General features: G+C 61.1%; 5 protein-coding genes across 5 annotated transcripts; 1 reads left to right on the forward strand and 4 right to left on the reverse strand.

Annotated features, from left to right (window-relative positions):
- Positions 1 to 847: 847 nt before the first annotated feature.
- Positions 848 to 13,566, reverse strand: CDEST_01719 (Putative AMP-dependent synthetase/ligase domain, Acyl transferase domain superfamily, thiolase; the record flags this gene model as incomplete). Its single annotated transcript, XM_062917878.1, has 3 exons — positions 848 to 6,581; positions 6,682 to 12,514; positions 12,702 to 13,566. 3 exons carry the CDS (start codon positions 13,564 to 13,566, stop codon positions 848 to 850), a joined length of 12,432 nt encoding a protein of 4,143 aa, XP_062773929.1.
- Positions 13,567 to 14,621: 1,055 nt separating this feature from the next.
- Positions 14,622 to 15,907, reverse strand: CDEST_01720 (Putative GroES-like superfamily, alcohol dehydrogenase-like, NAD(P)-binding domain superfamily; the record flags this gene model as incomplete). Its single annotated transcript, XM_062917879.1, has 2 exons — positions 14,622 to 15,287; positions 15,357 to 15,907. The coding sequence occupies 2 exons, from the start codon at positions 15,905 to 15,907 to the stop codon at positions 14,759 to 14,761; spliced, it is 1,080 nt and encodes a 359-aa protein (XP_062773930.1). The 3' UTR covers positions 14,622 to 14,758.
- Positions 15,908 to 16,427: 520 nt separating this feature from the next.
- Positions 16,428 to 17,772, forward strand: CDEST_01721 (uncharacterized protein; the record flags this gene model as incomplete). The annotated part of the gene is made up of 1 exon (XM_062917880.1): positions 16,428 to 17,772. Exon 1 carries the CDS (start codon positions 16,519 to 16,521, stop codon positions 17,770 to 17,772), a length of 1,254 nt encoding a protein of 417 aa, XP_062773931.1. The 5' UTR covers positions 16,428 to 16,518.
- A 1,056-nt stretch (positions 17,773 to 18,828) lies between these two features.
- CDEST_01722 (Putative berberine/berberine, FAD-binding domain, PCMH-type, FAD-binding, type PCMH, subdomain 2) lies at positions 18,829 to 20,574 on the reverse strand (the record flags this gene model as incomplete). Its single annotated transcript, XM_062917881.1, has 1 exon — positions 18,829 to 20,574. One exon carries the CDS (start codon positions 20,572 to 20,574, stop codon positions 18,829 to 18,831), a length of 1,746 nt encoding a protein of 581 aa, XP_062773932.1.
- A 369-nt stretch (positions 20,575 to 20,943) lies between these two features.
- CDEST_01723 (Putative cytochrome P450) lies at positions 20,944 to 22,907 on the reverse strand. The gene is made up of 5 exons (XM_062917882.1): positions 22,684 to 22,907; positions 22,376 to 22,601; positions 22,213 to 22,281; positions 21,544 to 22,152; positions 20,944 to 21,464 (listed from the first exon to the last, which is right to left on the reverse strand). Exons 1-5 carry the CDS (start codon positions 22,867 to 22,869, stop codon positions 21,052 to 21,054), a joined length of 1,503 nt encoding a protein of 500 aa, XP_062773933.1. The 5' UTR covers positions 22,870 to 22,907; the 3' UTR covers positions 20,944 to 21,051.
- Positions 22,908 to 23,598: the final 691 nt, after the last annotated feature.

Genomic DNA, 23,598 nt, shown 5'->3' on the forward strand with positions numbered 1-23,598 from the left:
TCGCTTGATGTTCAGTCTGTAATCTGCCTAGTTGCTTCTAATTCGTTGGCCCCGTTGTAATCGTTTGAAGATCCTCCAACAGCTGTCGTTGCGGACGTTGCCAGCGTTACCAGCACGGCCACTGACTCTTAGCCACTGTGACGAGGTCACCAGACGGTATGTGTATGCGGAACCAGAAGCAAACAGTCAATGTCTCATGAATCATGGACACAATTCTTCTCTTAACTCTTCTTTGCTTCGTAGTACAGAGTACAAACCAACGCAATCGCCCCAACCATCCCACCCTACTCGGCCATACATATTCTACTCTAGCTACGCGGCCTTGAGACGTTGGATGGGTTTGTCATTCCCGGGAGAGGCGGGAAATATCCAGGTCAGTTTCTGTGTGTTCTGATCCGACCGCACCGGACCAGATGCTGCTACGCCGTACCACAATTGATTGCGTAGCCACACCTACACCCCGTTAACCCGTTAAGTTGGAGCATGTACTATATTGGACTGACTTACCCTGGATCGTGTTGCGCTGTTATGGGAATTTCTCACTTGGCAGCCCCTATACCGTCGTATTTGTCAACCCAATAGCCCGGCATGATTCGAGCAGCATTCGGGAACTCTGCTGCCTCAAAGTCATCTGCCGATTACTCAGCATAGTTGCTCAACTTGTTCATAACTTTATGTATGCAAAAATGGCAGTCGGTGTAATGGCATCTAAAATTCTTCAAAATATTGGTAGGCCAAGACTCAATCTAACAGGCCTCTCTAGTGCCTACATGCGCGTTCCTCCAATAAACCGCGTATATCCAAGTAATGAGAACAAACAGTCTCCATCAGATCCAATCTAATTATCCTACGCATCCTTGACCAGCTCTGGGAAGGCCAGAGCCGAGCCGGTCTTATCGGCCATCAACAGGTACTCGGCCAACATGGGATTCAGCCCCTTCTTCCTTGCCTCGTGCACCCACTCCGCCAGCGGCATCGTCCTCACGGGCAACTGATGGCCCGAATCGGACATCTCCCTGACGACGGACAGCGGATAGACAATCTCGCCGGCCTCGTACATGTACCTCACGCCCGTCTTACCCCCTTCTTCTCCCGCGGCCATGACGGCCTCCACAATGTCGGCGGCGACGTTGGCCACCGAGACGAAGTCGAAGTAGCCCTTCCAGGACCCGGACTCGGGCACGGCCTCGAGGTCCTCGACGTAGCGGAACAGGTTCGCCATGAGGTCGAGGTCGCCGGCGCCGTCGCCCGTGATGCTGCTCGGGCGGTGGACCGTGACGGGCAACCGCCAGGCGCTGGCGGCCTTCTCCAGGAGCACCTCGGACGCCCACTTGGCGGCCGTGTAGCCGCCGCCGGCGAGGGCGCGGGGGTCGGTTGCGGGGGGCCAGTCCGCGGCGCTGGTCTCGCCGAAGCGGTCGAGACCAGTCAGCTGGGCGACGCTGGCGCTCGAGACGAAGTGCAGGGGCACGCTGCGCGGGGCGGCGAGACGGGCGAGGGTGCGCGTGCTGGCGACGTTTGTGCGGCGGAGCGTGGCGTATGTCTTGAGGAATGAGACGTCGGCGCCGTTATGGATCACGGCGTCGGCCTCGGCGAAGATGGAAGCGGCCTCGCCGGCTGTGAGGCCGAGGTGTGGGGCCGCGAGGTCGCCGCGGTGAATACGGACTCTGGGATCGGAGAAGGGGTCCGAGGAGGAAGAAGAAGAAGAAGAAGAAGAGGAGGATGGGGGATTCCGCACCGCGATGCAGTGGATGCGTGTGATGCTGGGCTGGCGGAGGAGGAAGTTGAGGAGATGTCGTCCCAGGAAGCCTGTGGCACCCGTGAGAACGACGACACGAGGTGGCTGGTTAACCTTCGCCTTAGCGGAGTCGGAGGCAATGTTAACAGGAGTTTCTGATGACGATGATGTGTTAAGCGACGTCTCCTCGTTCCAGTCGATGGCCGCTGAGGCTCCATCTTTGGGTGTCCCGTCCGAGAATAGCAAGTCGGTCATGCCGGCGACGGTGCTGGACTCGAACATTTCGTGCAGAGGGGGTACCTTGCCGTAATGCTTCTCGAACAACCCCTGCAGGTTCACGAGCAAGAGAGAGGTGCCGCCGACGTGGAAGAAGTCGGTCTGAGGGTCGACGGAGTATTGGCTCACAACGTCGCCGGGGATGACCTCCTTCCACAGCTCCCAGATCTCGGCTTGGTTGGGCGTGAATCCGGCCCCCTGGCTCGACTGGCTGTTGTCACCATCGCTGCCGGACCGATGCCGAGTCGAGATGGGCAACGTCTGAAGAGCACGGCGGTCCAGCTTGTGCGAGGTGCCCATGGGCAGGGCGGGAACGGGCACGAGAAGAGACGGCTTCATGTGTCGGGGGAGCGTCAAGCGAGCGCTGACCTCGGCGAGGAAGTCCTTCTGGTTGCTGCCCCCATGAGCCGATGCGTCGTCGTTGTTTGCAGCGAGGACGACGTGGGCAACGAGATACTGCGGGCCGGCGGCCGATTCAGCACCGTCCTGGCGGACAGACACGGCGGCGTGGGTGATGCGGCCCAGGCCGGCCTGCAGGATGGCCGATTCGATGTCGGCGAGGTCCATACGGATACCGCGCAGCTTGATCTGCGTGTCGCCGGCGATGCGGCCCTCGAGAACGAGACCACCATCGGGGCTAAGACGCCCGCGGTCACCGGTCCGGTGCTTCGTCTTCCACCCGCGGGCTGCGAACTCTGGGGGCGCCGTCTTGTCCGACACGAAGGCCTCGGACGTGAGCTTCTCGTTGTTGAGGTAGCCCAGCCCGACGCCAGCTCCGCCGATGCAGACTTCGCCCGAGACGCCGGCGGGGACCGGCCGGAGGTCGCGGTCGACGATGGAGATGGAGTAGTTGGGCCAGGTCGTCAGGGGCAGGGCGGCGATGTTGCTGCCGCCACTGTTGCTCTCAGGGTCGTGATACGGCATCTCTCGGGTGTTGGACGTGAAGCTGGTCTCGGTCGGCCCGTATCCGTTGAAGAGGCCGAGGTCGGGCTTGCCGAGGGACCGGAACGCCGAGAGGAGGCTCTGGGTCATCTTCTCGCCCCCGGACGCGGCCACCCTCCACTTGGAGCTCTTGAGGTGCTGGGCGCCGGCGCCGATCCACGAGGCATACTCGGTGGGCGTGGCCTGCGTGAAGGTGACATTCTCGGCGGCCACGAGCCTGGTGAGGCCCGCCGCGTCGCCGCGGAGGTTGGCTGGGGCGACGACGAGGGTGCCGCCGTTGGCGAGAGCCGTCAGGGTCTGGGACAGGGACATGTCGAAGCTGAAGGCCGCTTGCTGCAGCATGACGTCGGAGCCCTCCTTGAAGACGAACTGGCGAGTGGCGAGCTCGATGTTGTTCCTCAGGGACGCGTGGCTGAGGGAGATGCCCTTGGGCGTGCCGGTCGAGCCGCTGGTGTACAGCACGGCGGCCGCGGAGCCGGCTTTGGCTTGGGTCGGCACCTTCACGTCGGGTGACGAGTCCTTCGTCACGTCGACGGGGACAGCTGCGGATTCCAACTGGGCAAAGAGCGATCTGGTGCTGGCGTCGACGAGGACGTGCGTCGGCCGGCACTCGCGCACGATGGCTGCGAGGCGGTCGGTAGAGTTCAGGCGGGGGTCCAGGGGCGTGTAAGTGGCGCCGACCTTCCAGATGGCCAGGATGGAGCAGACGAAGTCCAGGGTCGAGGCTTGCATGACGCCCACAATGTTGCTGCTGCCGATTCCTGACTCTTCGAGGCGAGCCGCAATGGCGTTAACCCGCGCCGCCATCTGAGCGTAAGTGAGGCCGCCCCCTTGGCCGTCTCGCAAGGCGGCCTTGGACCCGTACTTATCTGCCATGTCGTCGATGCGGTGCATCAGCGTCTCGGGCCAGGTGAAGTTGTACAGAGGACCACGTCCCAGCTTCAGGGCCTCGTCCACGGCGGCCGTGTCGTACAATGCCGGGCGGCCGAGGCTCGAGGCCGGGTTCCGCGAGAAGGCGGCGACGAGACGGAAGTAGCAGTCGATGAGCAGGTTGGCATCATCAAGGTCGTACAGATCCTGCTGGGCCGTCAGGGTGACGAGCGAGTCGCCTTCGGGGTTGTCGACGATGTCGAGGCTGACGTCGTACGCGACCTGGCCGCCGGCCATGAGCTCGCCCGTGCCAGTGCAACCGCAGAAGGGGCGCGTCTCGGACACGCCGCGGCGGTAGTTGAGGAAGGTCTGGAAGAGGGGCGCGTGCGACGACGAGCGCGGGACGTTGAGCTCGGAGAGGAGGATGTCGAAGGGGACCCTCGAGTGGGCAAAGGCCTCCTGCGACGTCTTGCGCATCTCGCCCAGGGCGTCGCCGAACGTCTTCTGGACGAGCGAGTCCTCACCGCCGCCCCCGCTGCCCTTGACGCGAAGGGGGAGCAGGTTGAGGTAGAGGCCGATGGCGCCCGCGAGGCCATTGTCCTTCCTGTTGGCGTCGGCGATGCCGATGCAGAAGTCATCGGATCCGCTGAGGCGGGCGATCAAGGCCCTGAACACGGCGAGGTGGAAGTGGAAGGGCGTGGCTTTGAAGCGCCGGCACACGTCCCGGATGGCCCGAGACTGCTCGGCGTCGACTCGGCGCTTGACCGTGTGCGTGTCGTACGTGGCGACGCCGGTGGGCCGAGACGACTTCTTGGAGACGGGCAGGAGAGCCATGGGCTCGGGGAGATGGTCGAACTGAGCGCGCCAGTACGCCAGCTCCGGCGCCCACTGGCCGGACTTGTACTCCTGGGCCTCCTTCACGGAGAAGTCGGGATACTGGGTGACGGAGGCGTCGAGTGGCTGGCCGTTGTACGCCCTCTCGAGGTCGGCGAAGAAGACTTCGAAGCTGACGCCGTCCATGTTGATGTGGTGGTAGCCCAGGACCAGCACGTGTTCCGTCGACGACTTGGAGAGGAGCTGAACCCGCATCGTCTGGCCCTCGTCGAGCTTGAAGACGGTGTTCTTGATGTCCTCGTAAGCCGCCTTCACCTCGCTCTCGGCGTCGCTGTCGGCGGGTATGGCGCGTATCTCGAGCTCAAAGTTGGGCGAGCTCCACACCTTTTGCACGGGCACGTTCTCCTCCACGACGAACGAGGTGCGCAGGGCCTCGTGGTGGTGGGCGACCTTGTCGACGGCCCTGGCCAGGTCGTCGGGACGCAGCGGACCGTTGATGCGCATCATCGACGTGATGTTGAAGGCCAGCGGGTCCGCGAGGTACGACCGTAGGAACCAGAAGCGGGACTGGCCGAAGGACAGGGGGACCGTCCGGACGAGGGAGTTTCCTCCGGCGCGCAGTTTCTCTTCGAGGCCTTGGCAATTGGGGGGAGTAGGAGGCTCCGAGATGGACGACACGGAGGCCGCGTGGTCGCCGGCCTTGTCCGTGAAAACAGACTCTGCACGGTCCGAGGTGGTAGGGCTCTCGGCAGAAGAGAGATCCGCGTCGGCGGTTGGCGACGCCCTTGCCGCGTTGTTGGCTGTTGCTGTAGCGATGCTCTGGGTTGTTGACTTTTTCGGGGCAGTTGCGGGCGGGGGAGCCGGCGCCGCCGATGGTGCCTTGGCAGCGTCGGGTCCGTCCGGCATCCGGAGCTTCGGACCGGCCGGCCGGGGCTGTGGGGCCGAGGTTGATCCGTCGACGCCGGGTCCGTCCGACTGCCGGAGCTTCGGCGTCATGGACTCCGGGATGATCCCCTGGACGAACTCGAGCAGCGCTTTAGCGGTGCCGCCGTTGAGAATCTTGAGGACGGGCACGTCGACAGTGAGCTCTTTCAGGAACCAGGATCTCAGGTCCACGGCGACCAGCGAGTCCATGCCGAGCGTCTCCAGAGGCAGCTCGAGCACGTCCCTGTCGGCGTCGGCCTGGAGGGACGAGACAAGCTTGGCGTGGAATGCATCCGACACGATGGCGAGCACTTCTTCCGCAGTCTTGGCGTCCTGCAGCCGCGTCTTGACGGGGACGCCCTGCTTGGAGGCGCCCGCGGCCACCGGCATCGTGTTGCCCGTCTCGAGGACGAGGTGCTGGAAGATGGGGTTAGTGAACCAGGTGATGTCGGGGTCCTCATCGCTGTACTGGAGGCGAAGACCCGTGGCCGTCGTGACGGACTGCGGCGAGCCGGGGGGGCTGGCGAGGACGGCCTCGGCGAACATGGTGAGGAAGTCCTGCTCGCTCATCCACATGTTGCCGACGGAGAAAAGGTACTTTTGCTGCTCGAAGCTCAGCTTGCTCGTGACGGAGCCGTTGCCCATGATGGCGCCGATCTCGACCGACGAGCCGGGGACGCCGCGGCGGCGGCGCTGGGCGGCGAGCGCGTTCATGAACATGTTGGCGCCGGCGTAGATGCTCTGGCCGGGGTTCCCGGACGTGCTGGCGACGGACGAGAGGAAGACGAAGAAGTCGAGGGGCGTCGAGTGGAAGATGTCGTCTAGGTGGATGCTGCCCCGGACCTTGGGCCCCAGGACGGTGTCGACCGTCTCGAGCGTCGTGTCGGCGAACATGGTGTCGCGGAGGACCATGGCTCCCTGGACGACGCCGGCGATGGGCGGCATGGTGGCGGAGATGGTGCGGAAGGCTGAATCGAGGGCCTCGCGTTTGGTGACATCGCTGGAGTTGTTAGTGTGTGTGTGTGTTATGAAGGGTGAGAGTGAGGATGAGAGTGAGAGCGAGAGTGTGAACACAAGTTTAAGAATGAGTCAAGACTTACTTTGAGAATATCCGGATCGTTGCACCTTGAGACTCCATGCTCCGAAGCCACTTCTGATCGACCTTTGGATTGCGGCTCGTCATGACGACATATCGGGCACCTCGGTCCACCATCCACCCGCAGAGAGAGAGCGCGAGTCCTCCGGTGAGACCGACGAGCCAGTACGTCTTGTCCTGCTTGAAGCGTACGATGGAGTCGGCAGGCTGGATACGTGCGCTGACTGTCGATTCCGCCGTCCAGTCGACGAGGACGAGACCGCTGCCGGTACGGCGTGTTTCTCCCTCGGCCGACGGACCCGTGAGCGTGGCCGGAGTGGCGACGGCGACCGTCGACGTGTCAAACACGCGTCTCTCCGCCTGGGCGTGGGCCCAAGACGTCCGCAAGATGTCTGGGACCGTACAATCAAGGCCGAGAAACGTCGAAGAGGTGACGTGGGCCACGACGTCGGTCAGCGAGGCGCGGGTTTCGACGCGGCAGTGCGACGGGATGCAGTCGGCGATCAACCCGGCCGCGTCTTGCTGGGTGCCGGACAAGTTCAGGAAACAACCCACATTGGAGGGCAGTTTGGCCTCGACGGATCGACGCGACTCGAGCGGGTGGACATGGACAACGTTGCACGCACCGGCGCTGCCGCCGTTGTGCTTTTCCTCCAGTCCGGATTGGGTGCCGAGCAGGGCGAGCCGGACACACTTTGCAGCGCAGCGTGCGGACAAGGCCGAGGCCAGCGACTTGTCGGCGTCGAGAACGACGAGCGAGTCTCCCGGGGCAACGCCGGCGACCGCCGTCAGGGCCATGAGCTGCGCGTGGAGGGCGACCAGCGTCTGTCTGCCCTGGGTCATGTTCCCGGCGCACGGGATCGTCCACTGCCTGTCGACCTTGACGACCGACTTCTGCGAGTCCGTCAGGGCAAAGACGGCCTTGCCCGAGGAGAGATCGGTACCGAGGACCAAGAACAGGTAGTCGGACGAGGGGAGCTTCACGGACCGAAGCACGGCGTAGTGGACGGCCACGGACACGGCGTCCGGGCGGGTCTCGGCGCATCCGGTGACAACGGCGGCGACATTCGCGTCGGCGTCGGCGTGGGAGGGGCACTCCTGAAGAACGAAGCCCTCTCCTCGAGGCACGACGGCCACGGGCACCTTGCGCGGGTCGACCTCGTTCGTCAAGGCACGCCTACGCGAGTTGTACCGGGCGTTCCGGGCCTTGCTCAGTCTGATGCGAGGCACGAGGAAGCTCCCGTCGGCGAACCGCAGCTCGGGCTCCCGGTACCAGGTCAGGCCGTCGAGCTTGTTCTGCTGCTCGAGGGTGCCGAGGATGTCGAACTGCAGCATCTTCTCGGCCAGGCGCGGCGCGGTGGCGTCCTCGGCCCGGTCGAAGTCGAGGTAGCCGAGGCGGACGTGGTCCATCTCGAGCACGATGGTCCGCCCGACGCCCGCAGCCATATTGGCGTACGGGTTGGCACCCGAGGCGCCGTGGGTGATCCAGTAGACGCTCCTGGACTGCTGGAAGACGTGCTTGAAGCCCTCGAGCTTCTCGGCCGTCATATCCTCGAAGAGCGGCTCGCCAAGCTCGACGAGGGACAGCACGCTCCCCATGACGGGCAGGCCGCGGGACGGGACCTCCTCGATGCTGGGGATCCACGAGACAGCCTTGTAATGGGGAGTGAAGAGGTTCTCGAGGGACTTGAACAGGGATGCAGCGCCTCCGACGATCGTCAGCTGTTCCGGGTCGATGGTCAGGGCAGTGGAGGAGGAGGAGGAGGAGGCGATGCTGCTAGGTTCCCTGAGCAGCTGGACGCGGTCGTCGACGGCCTGGGTCAGGATCACGGAGAGCGGACCCAGCGAGTGGTGCGGCGTAACAACGTCGACGCCCGAGAAGCCATTCCGGCGCATGACGTTGTCCCACCACTGCTGGTCGACGCAGGGCGAGTAGGTCCGGCCGTCGGCGTGGCCGAGCCACCAGCCGGGTAGCGTGCCGAAGATGAAGCCAAATCTTAGGGGGTCGTTGTTGGTGATCTCGAGGAGCAGCAGGTAGCCTCCCGGCCGGACGAGACGGCGGAGCTGGGCCATGGTGTCGTCGAGGGTCCGGGTGGCGTGGACGACGAGGTTGGCGATGACGACGTCGAACGAGGCCTCCTCGTAGCCCTGCTCGACGACGTCCTTCTCGATGTCGAGCACGCGGAAGGCCATCTTGGACTCGTAGGCGCGGAAGGTCTCGCGGGCGGTGCCGAAGAAGCCGCTCGAGATGTCGGTGTAGGTGTAGGACGCGAAGGCGTTGTCGAGGCGCCGGAGCATGACCTTGGTGGCGCCGCCGGTGCCCGCGCCGACCTCGAGGACGCGCATGTGCGGGTAGCGGTGCGATATGTGGCCGGCCATGCGCGCCAGGTCCTCGGTGTACTGGGCCATGCCCATGGCGTCTGTGTAGAACCGGTTGAGCATGTTGTCCCGGACCATGGGCTCGAGCGCGTTCATCTCGCCCCGGAAGACGGCAGGGAGGTTCTCGCCGACGGCGTGCATCAGCTGCAGGTCGATGCTGTCAGGGTACCGGGCGACCACCGCGAGGATGTCGTCCCGGGTGTCCGTCTCCCACTCGGCGTGGATGTGCGGGAGCGTCCCCTGCGCGATCCGGTCCCGGACGTGGTCGACCCATTCGAGGAAGCGGAGGTTGTGCTCCGGGAGAGCCTCGCGGCCCGCGCCGGCGGCCACCTCGCGGTCGACGTTGCGCATGTAGTAGTAGGCCACGCGCTCCATGGCGTCGAACATGTCGGCCTCGAGGGCGCGCCGCTCGCCGTGCAGCTCCAGGTTGGCCCCGGCCGGCGTCATGGTCTTCCACACGACTTCGGAGAAGAGGTGCAGGTCGGTGGCGGCCGAGGGCGGCGAGAGGGGCTTCGTGCGGAGCCCCTGGAGCTGGATCAGGGCGAACCGGCCGTCCACGGAGAAGACGTCGACATCGCCGCCGACGTCGGCCGCGTTGCCGCTGCCGGTGTTGTCCTCCTCCGGACCCTCGGGAACCGAGGACCGGAAGGGGAGCTGGGTGCCGGCGTCCACCTGGCTGAGCATGCCAAAGTTGAACCGGACACAGTCGATGCCGGTGGGCAGATGGATGCCCTGCAGCCGGGTATCTCCGGGGAAGCAGTATGCCAGCAGGATGGACTGCACCGTGGCGTCGAGGGCGGCCGGGTGCATAACCATCATGTCGAACGATGGCGTCGGCTCGGGGATCCTCACGAGGCCTGTGGCAGCCCCCATGTGGCGCTTCAGCTGGGAGAGCGCCTTAAATGGCCCGTCGTAGCCGTAGCCGAGCTTGTCGATGGCCTCGTAGAAGCGCTCCTCGTCCAGATCCTTCATCTGGTTGTCCGGCTCGAGGTGCCCGGGCAGGGCGTCCTCCGACGGCTCGCCGAGGAACACGTGGAGATCGCCCGACGCGTTCTCGATGAGCTTGACCGAGTCTTTGCCCTGCTGGCTGAAGAACGCGAAGTGGGCCGTCACGCGGCCCGGCTTGCGGTCGATGGCCGTCAGGGAGAAGAGCGTCTCGACTCCCGTGTCCTCCTCGATCATCAGGGCGTTGCCGATGACGAGATCGCGCACCTCGACCGTCCGCACCGGCTCGTCTTTGCTGTCAAAGAGCTGCTTGGCCGCCTCGAGGGCCGTCGAGATGTAGCCCGTGCCGGGGAACACGGTCTGGCCCTGCGCGTGGTGCTTCATCAGCCACGGCAGCTCGGCCGGGTGGAGGCTGTTGCGCCACCGGACCTCGGTGGAGCTGTCATCGACGAGCCGGGCACCAAGCAGCTCGTTGGTCGGGATGTTGCTCGTCAGCATGGCCTTGGACAGCCGGGACTGGAAGTGGTATGCCCGGTCGTGGTCCCACGGGTAGGACGGCAGGCCCTTGATGAGTCGTGGACGAGAGGCCGAGCCATCACCACTGACACCAGACGCAAAGGCTTCAAAGGCGGCCATGTCGACGGCCTCACTGCCCAGAACCGCCCATATGTCGCCCAGGCACTCGGCAAAGGACTCGATGCTGTTGGCGTTTCTGCGCAGACACCCGCCGTACGGCAGCTTCTCGCCGATGACGGCCTGGATCGTGGCGGTGGCCGGCCCCTTGAGCGCCGGGTGAGGCCCGACCTCGATCACGTAGTCGAAACGCTGCTCGCCGCCGAGGGCGTACGACAGCGCCTGCGAGAACAGCACGGGCTTGGTCATATTCTCGCTCCAGTACCGATCCTGCACGCGGCCGTCCTCGCCGATTTCGGCCATGTCCTCGACGTAGACGCTCGAGATCCAGGGGCAAGCCGTCGCCTCGTCGCGCTGCGTCTGCACTTTGACGCCGCACCTCTGCAGCGAGCTGACGTAGGGTGGGACACACGGCAGCATGTGGTGGGAGTGGTATGCCTTGTCCACCTGCAGCGGCCTGTTGAACTTGCCCTCGGCGTCGAGGATCTTCTTGACCTCCTCAATGGCGTCGAGGTCGCCGGACAGAGTCACGCTCTCGCGGGAGTTGCTCGCGCCGACGCACAGCCGACCCTTGAAGGCGTCTAGCTCGCAGAGCTCCTTGGCGTCCTCGAACGAGGTGCCCACGGCCATCATGCCTCCCGGCTGGTCCGTGGGGCCCTTGGCCCAGTGCGTGTTGAGGCCGCGGTAGTACGACACGCGGATGGCGTCCCGGGCCGAGAGGTAGCCGGCCGTGTACGCAGCCGAGACCTCGCCAGAGGAGTGGCCCACGACGGCCGAGAAGACGACACCGGCCGAGCGGAGGAGCTGTACCATCATGACCTGGACGGCGGTGTAGAGCGTCTGAGAAATGAGGGCCTGGTGGATGCGGGAGGTCTCGGGGGGTGCGAGCAGCTCGTCTAGCAGCGACCATGGGGGCCGGTCCTCCTCCGGCAGCGTCTGGAGGCTCTCCTCCAGCTCGTCCATGATGGCCCTCGCAGCCGGGGACGCGAGGACGATGTCGGCGCCCATCCGCGGCCACTGAGCTCCTTGGCCCGTGAAGACGCCCAAGATGCGAGGGCGTCTGTCGAGGGACTTGACCGCCGACACGTTGCCGCCGCTCGGGCTGTCTTCCTTGCTGCGGGCCTCGAGCTTGGCCTTGAGAGACTCGAGATCGACGGCCGAGATGACGGCTCGTCTGTCAAACGTCGAGCGGCGCTGGTTGAGCGTGAAGGCGAGGCTCCTCAGATCGACGTCCGGGTGTTCCGTCAGGTAATCGTGGTAGCCAGAGAGCATCTCCGCCAGGGCTTTTTCCGAACATGCGGAGAAGGTGAAAGGGGAGAAGACGGGCGCGACAGACTTGGAAACCTGTAGCGACGACGACGAGTGTGCCTCGGAAGCCGGCTCGTAGCTCTCGATGATGGCATGGGCGTTGGCGCCTCCGAACCCGAAGCTGTTGACGCTGGCACGGAGAGGCTGGCCCGGCTCGGGCTGCGGCCACTCTCTCAACCTCGTTGGGACCTCGAGGTCCTTGTAGAAGGGCTCGACGGCCGGGTTCACGCGGTCTAGGTGAAGGTTGGGCGGGATGCGACGGGCCTTCATGGCCAGCGACGCCTTGATCAGCGCCGCCAGCCCGGCGGTGCCCTCCGTGTGGCCGATGACGGTCTTGACTGATCCGACGTAGAGTTTTGGATCCGCGCCCGGCCTCCGCTGGAAGCCGCTCTCAGCGCCGAAGAAGGCCGAGCTGATGGCCTCGGCCTCTACGGGGTCTCCCGCCGGCGTGCCGGTGCCGTGCGCTTCAAAGTACTGCGGCCGATCCGACGGCTTGCTGAGGTCCAGACCGGCCCGCTTGTATGTGTCCCGGATGAGATTCGCTTGGGCGAGCGGGCTGGGCATCGTAATACCTGTTTCGTGCGAAGAGGGTTGACGTTGTTAGCCAAAAGTATCATTGGGAAGTTAGAGGATTGAGTGCGAGATGGGAAGTGGGAGTGAGAGTGAGAATGAGAGTGAGAATAAGAGTGAAAGTTTGAGTTTGAGTTGAGTTAGAGTAAGAGTATGAGTGAGTGAGTGAATGACAACCCGCATACATACCCTTGGTCCGGCCATCTTGGTTCACTCCAGTCTCCCGGATGATGCATTCGATGTGGTCTCCGTCGGCCAAGGCGGCGCTCAGCGTTTTGAGCACCACCGAAGCAAACCCCTCGCCGCGGGCATACCCGTCGGCCGACGCGTCCCACATGCGTGACCGTCCGTTCGGCGACAGCATCTGCAGCTTGCTCTCGGCGATGTACTGCGACGGCCCCAGCAGCAGGTTGGTCCCGCAGGCGATGGCGACGGGCGTCTCGCCGAGACGGAGGCTCTGCACGGCCTGATGGACGGCCACCAGACTGGACGAGCAGGCCGTGTCGACGGTGACGGACGGGCCGTGTAGGTCGAAGAAGTAGGAGATTCTGTTGGAGAGAATGCTTCTCGCCGTGCCGGGGGCGAAGTATGTCGGGAACGCGTCGAGGTCTTGCCCGAGGAGCTCGGAGTAGTCCCCGCCCATGTTGCCGACAAAGACGCCTGCCTTGGAGCCCTTGAGGTGCTGTATGGTGATGCCCGCCGCCTCGAGACTCTCGTACACCGTCTCGAGAAGGAGACGCTGCTGCGGGTCCATGGCGATGGCCTCCTGGGGCTTGACACCGAAGAACTTGGCGTCGAACAGCTTGAAGTTCTCCTGCAGAAAGTACGAGTGGCGGACGTTGCTGGTGCCGTGGTGCTTGTGGTCCGGGTGGTAGTACCTGTCGACGTTGAAGCGGTCCGGCGTGATCTCGCTGACAATGTCGCTCGGGTTCTCCAGCAGGTCCCAGAGCTTCGAGGGCGTCGTGGACCCGCCGGGGAAGCGGCACCCGCTGCCTACGACGGCAATGGGCTCATGCTGCTTCCCGTCCTGCACTCCGTTGTTCATGGTTGACATGTTGGGAAGACTGCGTTGGAGTGAATCGAGAACGATTTCTGAGCTTTAGCTACGTTGAGAGAGAAAGCAAGAGAGAAAGAGAGAGCCTCGGTGGTGGTGAACAAAGAGGTTGCCTTCCAAAACCAAACAGGATCGTCTACGAGGGTTGCTTTTTGTAAGGTCGACCAACCAACCTCTGCTATCAAGGGTAACTTGGGTGTATCCCGATTCCATGGTCAAACCTGGACGCTTGGTCCCGGGTGTATGGTTCGGATGTTTGGTACAGACAAACATGTCTGCTTGAGCAGTTCCCCGAGTCTCCACTCATCCCACTTGGCTGCAAGTCCGAGGATGGTTGCGCGGCGCCGAAGGAACTACGGACAGGCACTGGCTGTCTCTGTTCTCCGATCTCCACACGCTTCGGCGTCGGCATGACGTGCCTTTTACTAGTATTGCTATGCCTATCTTGGAGGTAGGAAACCACCCGACCCAGTCGCCGTTCGGATGGGAGTTGTTTCAACTACCACGACTCAGCATATCCGACCAGCTGGCTTGATCGTCGCAGATGTGGGCCTGAACAAGTCAAGCATCCTGGAACTGGCCACTTTGCCGAGGCAGCTAGGGAGTCAGGTTGTGGCTAGAGCTCCTTGCTCCAGGTGTTGCCATCTACTGACAGATGTGACTACACCATCGACTGGTGATCTGCCCAAGGTGAGTTATTCGACGAAGTTGACCAACTTACAAAGATGGACAACATCGTAGCAGTATTGGCAAAAACATTAGATCTCAGTGTTGTCGTCTATTGATAGGTAGAGTTAACATTTTGATAATATATAATCAGCAGAGTTCAGGAACCTAAACTGTGAAAGGTGACAATGAAAGTGTTGTCCAGGCCACAACGGACCAAATCTCTTGCATACAGAATTTTGCAAACATCGCATACGCTGTGATCGACCACCCAGTCTCGGTGGGACGTAATTTCACAATGTTGACAGAGATCTCAGACTAAAATGTTGTTCTTCTCACTGACAGACTCAACTCCACCACAACTCTCAACATCACGGGATGAATACTTTGGCCAAAATGTCTCTTGTTTAGCTTGTGTCCTCGCTTTGCGTAATTCAAATTCTAGATCTGAACTATTGCTAGCTCTTTGGCACAGGCAATTCGCTTCATTTCATCAGTGCTTCCGTGAGAATCTCGCTGCGTGTGACTAAAGCCTCACGACTATCTTCTCGCCCGATATCTCCTTTCTCTTTAGCATCTCCAAACCTTCCAGAACTGCCTCAAAACCCCCGTCGAGAATTCGAAGCGGGTGCGGCCTCAGCTTGCGTTCGTCGACGAGCCGCTGTATGCTCTTGTAGCACTCGACCCCCCAGACGCCCAACTCGGGATCGTCCGGTTTGCCGTACCCGTCGGTCAGAGGGATGGCCTTCCCCGTGATCATCTGGCCCATGATGAGCTCTCTCTCGATGAGCTTGGCCTTACCTCCGGACGCCACCTCTTGGTACGACTCCAGCGCCACGTATCTGCCGCCCACGCGGCCCATGGCCTCGTCCGCCAGCGCCATGGTCCTCAGGTCGGAGAACGGGTCCACAATGTATTTGAGGTTGTTCCGGGTGAGAGCCTTGATGTCGGCCGCGCACGTCGGAGAATGATAGTCGAAAACGGCGTCGGCGCCATACGACTTGACGAGCTCAAAGTTCTTGGGCGAGCAAGTCGTGATAGCTCGATGTCCCAGACTGTCATAGGCCACGTTCCTGCCATCAGCGTCTGCCTCCAAATAGTCAAACGTTCTCGGCAGTACTCACAGCTTCACCATTTGAATCATCGTCGTTCCCACCGAAGTAGCACCGCCCCAGATGAGCACGTCCGAAGGAGTAGCCGCGGGCTTCTCGAAAGTGCCGGGAAGCTTCAATGACCGGAACAGCGACATGCACGCTGTCGCGATGCAGGTGCCGCTCAGGCCGGCTGCCTCCTCGAACGACATCCAGTCCGGGATCTTCCAGGTGAAGACGGCGGTAGCCTTTAGATACTCGCCGTAGGCCCCGGAGTCCTTGTCGTGCGGGTTGTTGCCGATGACGGCGGCGAAGACGCGGTCACCGACCTTGAGCAGGCCGTTCTCCGCCACCTCTTCGGTCAGCGAGACGACGGTACCCGCAAAGTCGCAGCCGGCGTACGTGCCTGGGCTGGAGAAGCGCCGGGGCATCTTGAAGTCGCACGGGTTCAGCGCCACGGCCGCGGTCCGCACAAGGACCTGGCCCTGCGCGAGGAAAGGAAGGGGGAGGCCGGGCGTGATCTTGGTCGTTCCAGCCTCATGCTGAACGATGGCGGTGTGCGACGAGGGGATCTTTGTCTCCATGGTGTGCGAGCTAAGGATGATGGGGATGAGTCGTCTGGGAAGCGCGTAGCGATTACAAGTGAGAGAATGATTCCTCCTACGCGGGGGGGGGAACTTGAATGGGCTTCACGCAACAGGAACCAGGCTCGTTCGTCTTACACGAGTCAAGGAGTACTTGATATGCTGCAGGTCAAACATTGTTTCTCACTCTGTCTCTACGACGTCGGGGCCACGAGTCTGACTCGTTGAGGCACGGCCTGCCAAGCCAAGCTTCGGCCTTTGGTATCGGACAAAAGCGGGGCCGCCGATGGTTTCGGGTAAAGTGGAGCAAACAACGGGATCGGACTCACTCGGAGGTCGGTCTGCCGATATCAATAGTGGAGGGGGAAGGGGGGTAGGGGTGGCGGAAAAGGTCCTCAGGCTCGTCTCCGAGGAGACGTGTTCTTGTAATGTCCCGAGATTTTGTTGCCCCCTTTCGCCGGCACCAACCTAAAGACCAAACCATGTCTGCGATTTATCTTGATTCTCCACGGGGGAAAAAAAAAAACAAAGGAAACTTGCACCCCAGATTGTGTCATTGAATCGTTCTTCCAACGTCGTAATACGTTCAACACCGTGTGGTTCAGCCCAAGATGCCCCAAAATATCCAGTTCTTTCTTCTCGCCTCGTTTGTGCCATTGGCAGCTTGCTGGGACTATCCAGGATGGTCTCCAGACTGGGACGAGCACTGGACGGTCGATGGCCAACAGGCCGTGCTGGGCGGCGGTGACTGTTCCGTCAGCCATATGACAATGTTCGAGATGGAGAAGGGCCGCGAGCCCGTCTACTTCTCGACCGCGCCCCTCGACGACCCGGAGGCGCCTAAGATGCTGCCCCTTAACTCGACGGGGGGTGAGCAGTGGGAGTTTGACGCCGTGTCTGACGACGGGACTCTGACCTTTGTTATTGGCTTCTACCGCGACCCCAACTACGCCATCCTCGGCACCGGCAACCTTCGTCTGTCGGCTGAGTTCGCCTATTCAAACGGCACCCGCTTTGTCCGCGTTGACTACCCGACGGACTCCATCGTCGAGTCCTGCCCGACATACACTCGCGGCGTCTGGAAGTCGAAGGACTACAGCTACACGTTCGAGGTGTCCAAGGACATGAGCACGGCGCGCATCGGCTTCGACGCCGAGGACGTCAAGGGGAGCGCCTTGATCAAATCCGTCACATCGCCGCGCTACCCTGACGCCTCCGTGTTCCCGCGCGAGAACGCCACCACCGAGGCCGTCCCCTACTTCCACTGGATCGAGCCCATCCCCGTCGGACGGGCCTACGTCGACGTACAGATCCAGGGCACGCCGTATCAGTTCACCGGCCTGGGCGGGCACGAGAGGCTCTGGACGGCCTTCAGCTGGTTCACCTGCCTCAGCACCTTTTCGGCAGTCCGCATCATGGCCGGCCCGTACGCCCTGACGCACGTCGCCTACGGGTCAGCCCTCCTGAAGGACGTGCGCCGCCCGTCCGTCGCGCTGTGGGAGGACGGCAAGCACATCTTCTCGGCAACGGCGTCCGAGCCGTCGGACACGGAGGACTACGCCGTCCTGGAGAAGACGTATCACGGCAACGTGACGGGCAATCTGAAGGACAAGTCGACGGGGTATGAGCTGGTCCTGGTGTCTCCGAAGCGGAAGAAGCAGTGGAGTTTCACCATCACCAACAAGAACCTAGGCTTCGAGTATTTCCTCGGGGAGGGCGTCGGCGGCAGCGGATTCGCTGCCACCGCCGTCGGCGGTCCCATCGGACTCAAGCAGTACTTTGGCGCTGCTTTTGTTGAGTCTCTGGAGTTTCCCAAGAGATCCTATCTGTTCAAGCCCAACTACGTAGATCCGGTGAAGACCTAGCGTTGGTTGAGGATAGATAATAGAATCAATCATTTTGGGACATTCTTTTGCACATCTCAGCCACTCTCTTACTTCTTGGAGCTGCTGTCTGACTCCGTCCTGACAGAAAACAGACCAGGGAATGGCTGTGGCGGTCACTCTCTCTCGTCACACCATGCAGGACGGACAAAAGCTGTAATCAGATAATGCTGAACGTGTGGAGTCCCGTTTACCTATTTCCCCAATGTTACTAAGCAAACGAAGATCAGACCAAACCCTATTTTTCAGTCTATCATGCAGGGACGATGTCATAGACAAGATCTACCAACCTCGTACCTATACGGCTAGCCGTTGGTCCAGCTCAACTCAATTCTTGACTCAGTCACTGGGTTCACCGGCAAACAAAACTACCCGATCAATAAATACTTGAAACAAATACTCCGCTAGGTCAACCTCCGCTAGGTCAACCTCCGCTAGGTCAACCTCCACTAGCTCACCTCCTCCAGCTCACCTCAATGCCACATCTTTTGGAGATGTTCATGATTCGATAAATCTCTTCCCAGTCGCTAATGTGCCGACCCATGCCCGTTGGTCCACGTACAAAGCCGGCATGCTACCTACAACGATTCCTTCGGAGCCGGCGCCGAAGCCGACACCGACTTTAACGTCGCCGACATCTACTCCGTTAGTGTGTTGATGCTGACCTATACTCCGAGACTCACTGCGACGCATAGCGAGGCTAGTTCGATTTTTTCTGAGCTTGATTCCTTGGCCCATGCCGCATGCAACTTGTTCTGTGTGGGAAGATTTCGAAGACGTATGCCAGCTGTGATAGCACAGTAGATCAGCTTCACCCCACCGAGTCAGGCAGAGGTAGAAGTTGTGGACAATTCCAAACATGCTGTTCCATAGGTAGAATCATACGTTATCCCCAGATTCAGCCGTCAAGGTTTGGGAGGGAGATAGACGCCTCAAAACTATGGACTTCTCTATTGCCCGCCCATGTAAAATACCATTACCCGATATCTACTTGCTTGACATGGGACATGACTGGTGGATCCATCCGGACTGTCCATGTTACAAGGTTCGCCTACTCGTGCTCTGAAACGCCCCCATGCACCTGTAAGCGGGATCCGTTTCCATCTCCTTGTCTTCGAACCCGACGCACTTCCAGCAGCTAAGCAGCCCATCCGGGTCGTACTTGCGCTTGATCTGCAGCAGCTTCTCGTAATTCTCCTCGCCCCAGAACTCCCTCCGCCAGTCCTCGGTCCAGGGGTCAGCCTCGTTCGGATACATGCTGCCTTCCGGCGCCAGCGTCGTCAGGTTGCCCGACACCTCCTGCAGCAGGGCCGCAGCACGTACACGCTCCTCTAGGCCAGCGCCGTTGGATTCCCAAGAGAGCGAGGTGCCGACCAGCCAGTAGCTGTCACGCCACGCCGGATGCACGGCGTTCGAGCCCGGCACGTACGCGTAGCTCGACGGCGCCGTCTGGAAGACGTAAGGCTTAAGGCCGGCAGCCATCATGGCCTGGAAAGTGCTCGCCACGGCCGCACGCCCTTCGTCGGAGCGATGCAGACGCTTTGGGAGGACGCGGAAGGTGGCGAAGGTGGCGGTGCCGGCCCCAGTCGAGCTTGAAGCCGCCACATACTTGCTGTAGAAGGAGTAAAAGGAGGGGTGCCGCTCGAGGACGACGTTGCCGCCCTGCGCAGTGACGTAAGCGGCCACTGGCTCCATTGAGCGATTGGCGACGTCCAGGTCAAGATTTGGTGTGAGCAGGGCGAGCGTCGACGCGTCCATGGGCCCTCCCCAGCCCTCTTCGGCCCAGGCGGTGGAGCGGTTCATGAGGAGCGAGAGGAAGGGGCCGGTGTTGGTGGCCGTAGCGTCGAAGCGCATCAGAGATAGCGTGAGAGGCATGGCGGGCTCGACCTTGAAGGTGGCGTCGAGGACGACCCCAAAGGCGGCGCCGCCCCCTCCCCGCAGCGCCCAGAAGAGATCGGGGTTCGTGGCCTCGTTGGCGGTGCGAAACTCGCCATCGGGTGTGACGATGCGGAACTCCAGCACGCGGTCGGCGCCCATGCCGTAGAGGGGCGTCAGGACGCCGTGTCCGCCAAAGAGGGTGTAGCCGCCGGCCGCCGTGACGGTGCCGGAGGAGCCGCCGACGAAGGTCACGTTGTGGCGGTCGGCGAAGGCGTAGACCTCTCCCAGATTCACGCCCGCGCCGATGGTGAGCGCCTGGACCGGTGGCGCAGAGCTGCCGAGGGGCGTGAAGCTCGGCGCGTAGTCGAGGCTGTCGAGCTTGCGGGTCCATAGTGCCAGGGAGCCTTTCCGGCTGCTGCGTCCGGCGTAGTCGTGGCCGGTGGCCTTGACGGACAGCGTCACGCCTGTCCGGCGCGCGAAGCCGAGCGCGGCCTGTACGTCCTTGGCGCCGGCCACGGTGATGTATCTCTCAGAGAGAGTGCCCTGGTTGCATTGCCCGGAAACAGAGCCTGCGGTGAAGTCCCCTGTTGGCGGGAGGCACTGGTCTGTGACGTTGGACGCGCATGCCTCGTTGTATGTGTGCACGAAACCGGCGTACGAGTCCGTCCCAATGCTGCCGTTCCGGTAATCTCCTGCGACGATGGCGCATCGGTTCTCGTCCGGCTTCACAGTCTGCCCGTTGAACGTGGAGAAACATGGGCGGGCGAGGGGCTCCGCCGTGAAGAGTCTCCCGCCCACGGCATCATGCAATGCTTGCCAGTCTGAGTCGGATGGGGCAGCAGCAGCAGCACACTGGAGGAACGTGCCGGCTAAGCCCAGAGCAAGAGCGACTATTGGTTGAAGCATGACTCGGGTAAAAGGCAGTTAGAATGGGATGGAATCTTACGCGGGTATGGAAGCAAGGCAAGAAAGTACTTGGCTAGGCACCGAAGTTGCAGAGAACAAAAAGGACAAAACCACAATAAGCCAGAGGGATTTGAGATTCATGGACACAATCTTGGTGTGCGAGTCGAAGCACGGTTCTATCATTCATGGAACTGTTCCCTCCGAACGCTTTTCGGAGTGGTACGCTGGTTCGGGGAAGAGGTGTCGCCGATGTGGGGCCGAATGGTCCGTCCTTCGGCCCCGGAGACTCGGACGGACCCACTGCGCGACGTTGTTAAGTCCCCGGCTCGGACATGGAACTGCACCACTCGCATTTTGCTCTACCTAGCACCCTGTCTACCTAACACCCTGTCTACCTGTACCAACAGAACCCGTCTACCTAGCTAGCGCATTGGCTACCTGACATGTCTTCCGCCGGGAAGCACCTGGTTTGTCTGCCTAGCACTTCCGCTCTCTGACCAAAATGTCCACCCCAGGGTCCGGGTTGGACGAGAAGTCACGATACATGGTCGGCGGCCGACTCCCGCCCTCGGGCCATTTCATCTCATATCCCAACAGAAGCTCGCAAAGTATGAGCTTGATCTCGTTGCCCGCAAAGTGCCGCCCGGGGCAGGAGTACGTGCCGGCGCCGAAGTTGATCGAGTCCTCCGACACATACGCGAAGTGGTGCTTGTGCGGGTCACCCGACTCGCGCAGGCGCAGGAAGCGGTAGGCGTCAAAGGTCTCGGGGTCCTCGTACACATCAGGATCGTGGTTTAGCTCGTGGTTGAGGAAGCAGCACTGCGTGTTCGCCGGGATCGTCAGGCCGTCCGAGAAGGTGTACGGCCGTGGATTCGAGCGCTGCACGGTCACTGTGTGTCCATTGAGTCAGTTGTGCCCCTACCGGATTCCGATGTACCGAAAGGACTGGGGTATGCCGTTTCAACGTACCGAGACCAACAGGGTAGTAGCGTTGGCTCTCCTTCATGAAGCTGTCCAGCTTGACCAGTTGGTCCAGGTCCCGCTTGGTCCATTCGGACGAGCCGTTCTTCGCACCGCGAACCGAACGGATCTCCTGCAGGATCTCGTCCATTAACTCAGGTCTCTCCATAAGGTCATAGACAAAGGACAGCGTGGATGCGGAGCTTGAATGGATGGACGCTATGCTCAGGAAGAGCTGCTCGTCTGCTATCTCGAGCAGCCCTTTTTTTCCATCCGGGACTGTGCTCATTAGCCACTGAATGCCGTCTACGAGGGGTTTCTCGTTAGAGGCCATCCGGGCTAATCTGTTCTGGTAGCTGGGCGCGAGAAGCTCGGCGCATCTCTTACGGATCTGGTAGATCCTCTTGGCGCCTGGTTCGACCCACGGGACAACCCACCGCCAATGGCGAGGGTATTTCCTTCGCACCTCTTGCGCGGTCTGCATCAGAGTGATCGTGGAGGTTACCATGATGTTCCTCCACTCCTCATTTGCGGACAGCTCGGGACTTGCGAGTGCCATTGATGTCACGCGTGCGACAGTGTGTGCAAAAAGAAAGTATGGCTGGAAGGGGGTCCAGTCTAGCCGCCATCTCGAGTAAGCCACAGAGCAATCACCCACAGAAAACCCAATTCACGTACCATTGCACTTTGGCATGCCCTCGTAAATAGACTGCCTGGCAAGCACCCCCATTTGCCCCGTCAAGGTGCCTACTCTCGTGGTTAGCAAGCTTGCTCGGCTCTTCGCCAAGGGCATGTCAAGTCCCATGTCGAATAAGTTGGTTGAGACGGATATAGTAATTACCCAGGTGCTTGTTGAGATCTCCTCGGACTATGTGAGGAGCCATGGCTGTCGGCTTGGGCGCATTGATGTAATCCAGTAGGAACGCCTGCCTCGAAAAACGCTGAAAGCTCATCACGCTCTCCGGCGCCATCTTGACCTCATTGAGATACTTGAAGGGGAGTATGACCTGTGGGTGATCTGGATCCACAGGGTTTCTCATACGGAAGGGGACGCCATGTTTGAGGTACTGAGCATAGTCGTCAGGAAATGGTTGGGACGCTCACGACCCGTTCTGTGCGGGGCGAACGAGATAACCCATGAGTGCTTACTTGGACGTAGCCGCTGTGTAGAAGGCTCTTGGAGTCTGCCACATATCTCTCTGGTGTGTCGTTTTCTTCAAACCTGACAAACGGCAACTTATCCAAGTCGTAGCGGCGTCGGCTTAGGCGCCTCTGGATTAACCAGCAGACACCAAACGCGAGCAGAGCACAACCGTACTGCAAGAATCTTGACATGTTGATAATGGGCTTCAACAATTGAATTGATTATCTCCATTGACCAATGTCACACCGTATCTGTCCGCTCAAGATGGACAGTTATAACCACTTTAGACCCCTGCGTCAATCCTTGTCGAAGGCGTGCTCCAGAGAATTCGGCGTCGGGCTGGCCCTGAGTCGGGCGTTGTTGTACCAATTCGGCCCCGCTGCTCGCCAAGATTTGTCAGTGGAACGCCGAAAGAGCAGGGTGGTAGCGCAGGGAATGGTCTGTTACTTGTGACTGATTCTGGACTGACAAGAGTCAGGGCGTGCTCGACAACATGAGAAAGACTCCAGCAGGCTCCAGAATCTGGACAACGTCAGCCAGGAACTCTAGTTATGTCACGCTAGACCAGAATCATGGTACAGGTACCACTTTATCATCATCATCAGAACTGGAACTTTGGCAAAGCTTGTCATTCAAGATCCAGCTAATGCCTCCAAAGTCATCAACACTTCCCACCCCTCCTCTACATCTCAAGTAGGTTGCTAGATGTCTGTTCCCCTGTGGAAAAGATTCAGTGTTGCTACTATTGTGGTTGCAGGCAACCCGTCTTCCCGCGCATCAGGTAGTATGTGAAGGTTTAGTCGCGCTGAACTCACTTTACTGATAGAGCAGTCGGTCCATCCGGCCATCCATACATACATTCGGTTTCGGTTTTCTCCACGGACGGGATTGTGAACCCGAACTGACAAGGATAGGCCTAG

This window comes from Colletotrichum destructivum, chromosome 1 (genome assembly GCF_034447905.1).
Source record: "Colletotrichum destructivum chromosome 1, complete sequence".
Classification (NCBI taxonomy): Eukaryota; Fungi; Ascomycota; class Sordariomycetes; order Glomerellales; family Glomerellaceae; genus Colletotrichum; species Colletotrichum destructivum.

What these genes read in the sequence shown, in the direction of transcription:
- CDEST_01723 (XM_062917882.1), bottom strand. Translation starts at nt 22,869, where the DNA reads ATGTCAAGATTCTTGCAGTACGGTTGTGCTCTGCTCGCGTTTGGTGTC. An exon ending in TACACAGCGGCTACGTCCAA is followed by an intron (nt 22,602 to 22,683) that starts GTAAGCACTCAT and finishes GACTATGCTCAG; the next exon opens with TACCTCAAACATGGCGTCCC. An exon ending in AGATCTCAACAAGCACCTGG is followed by an intron (nt 22,282 to 22,375) that starts GTAATTACTATA and finishes CCACGAGAGTAG; the next exon opens with GCACCTTGACGGGGCAAATG.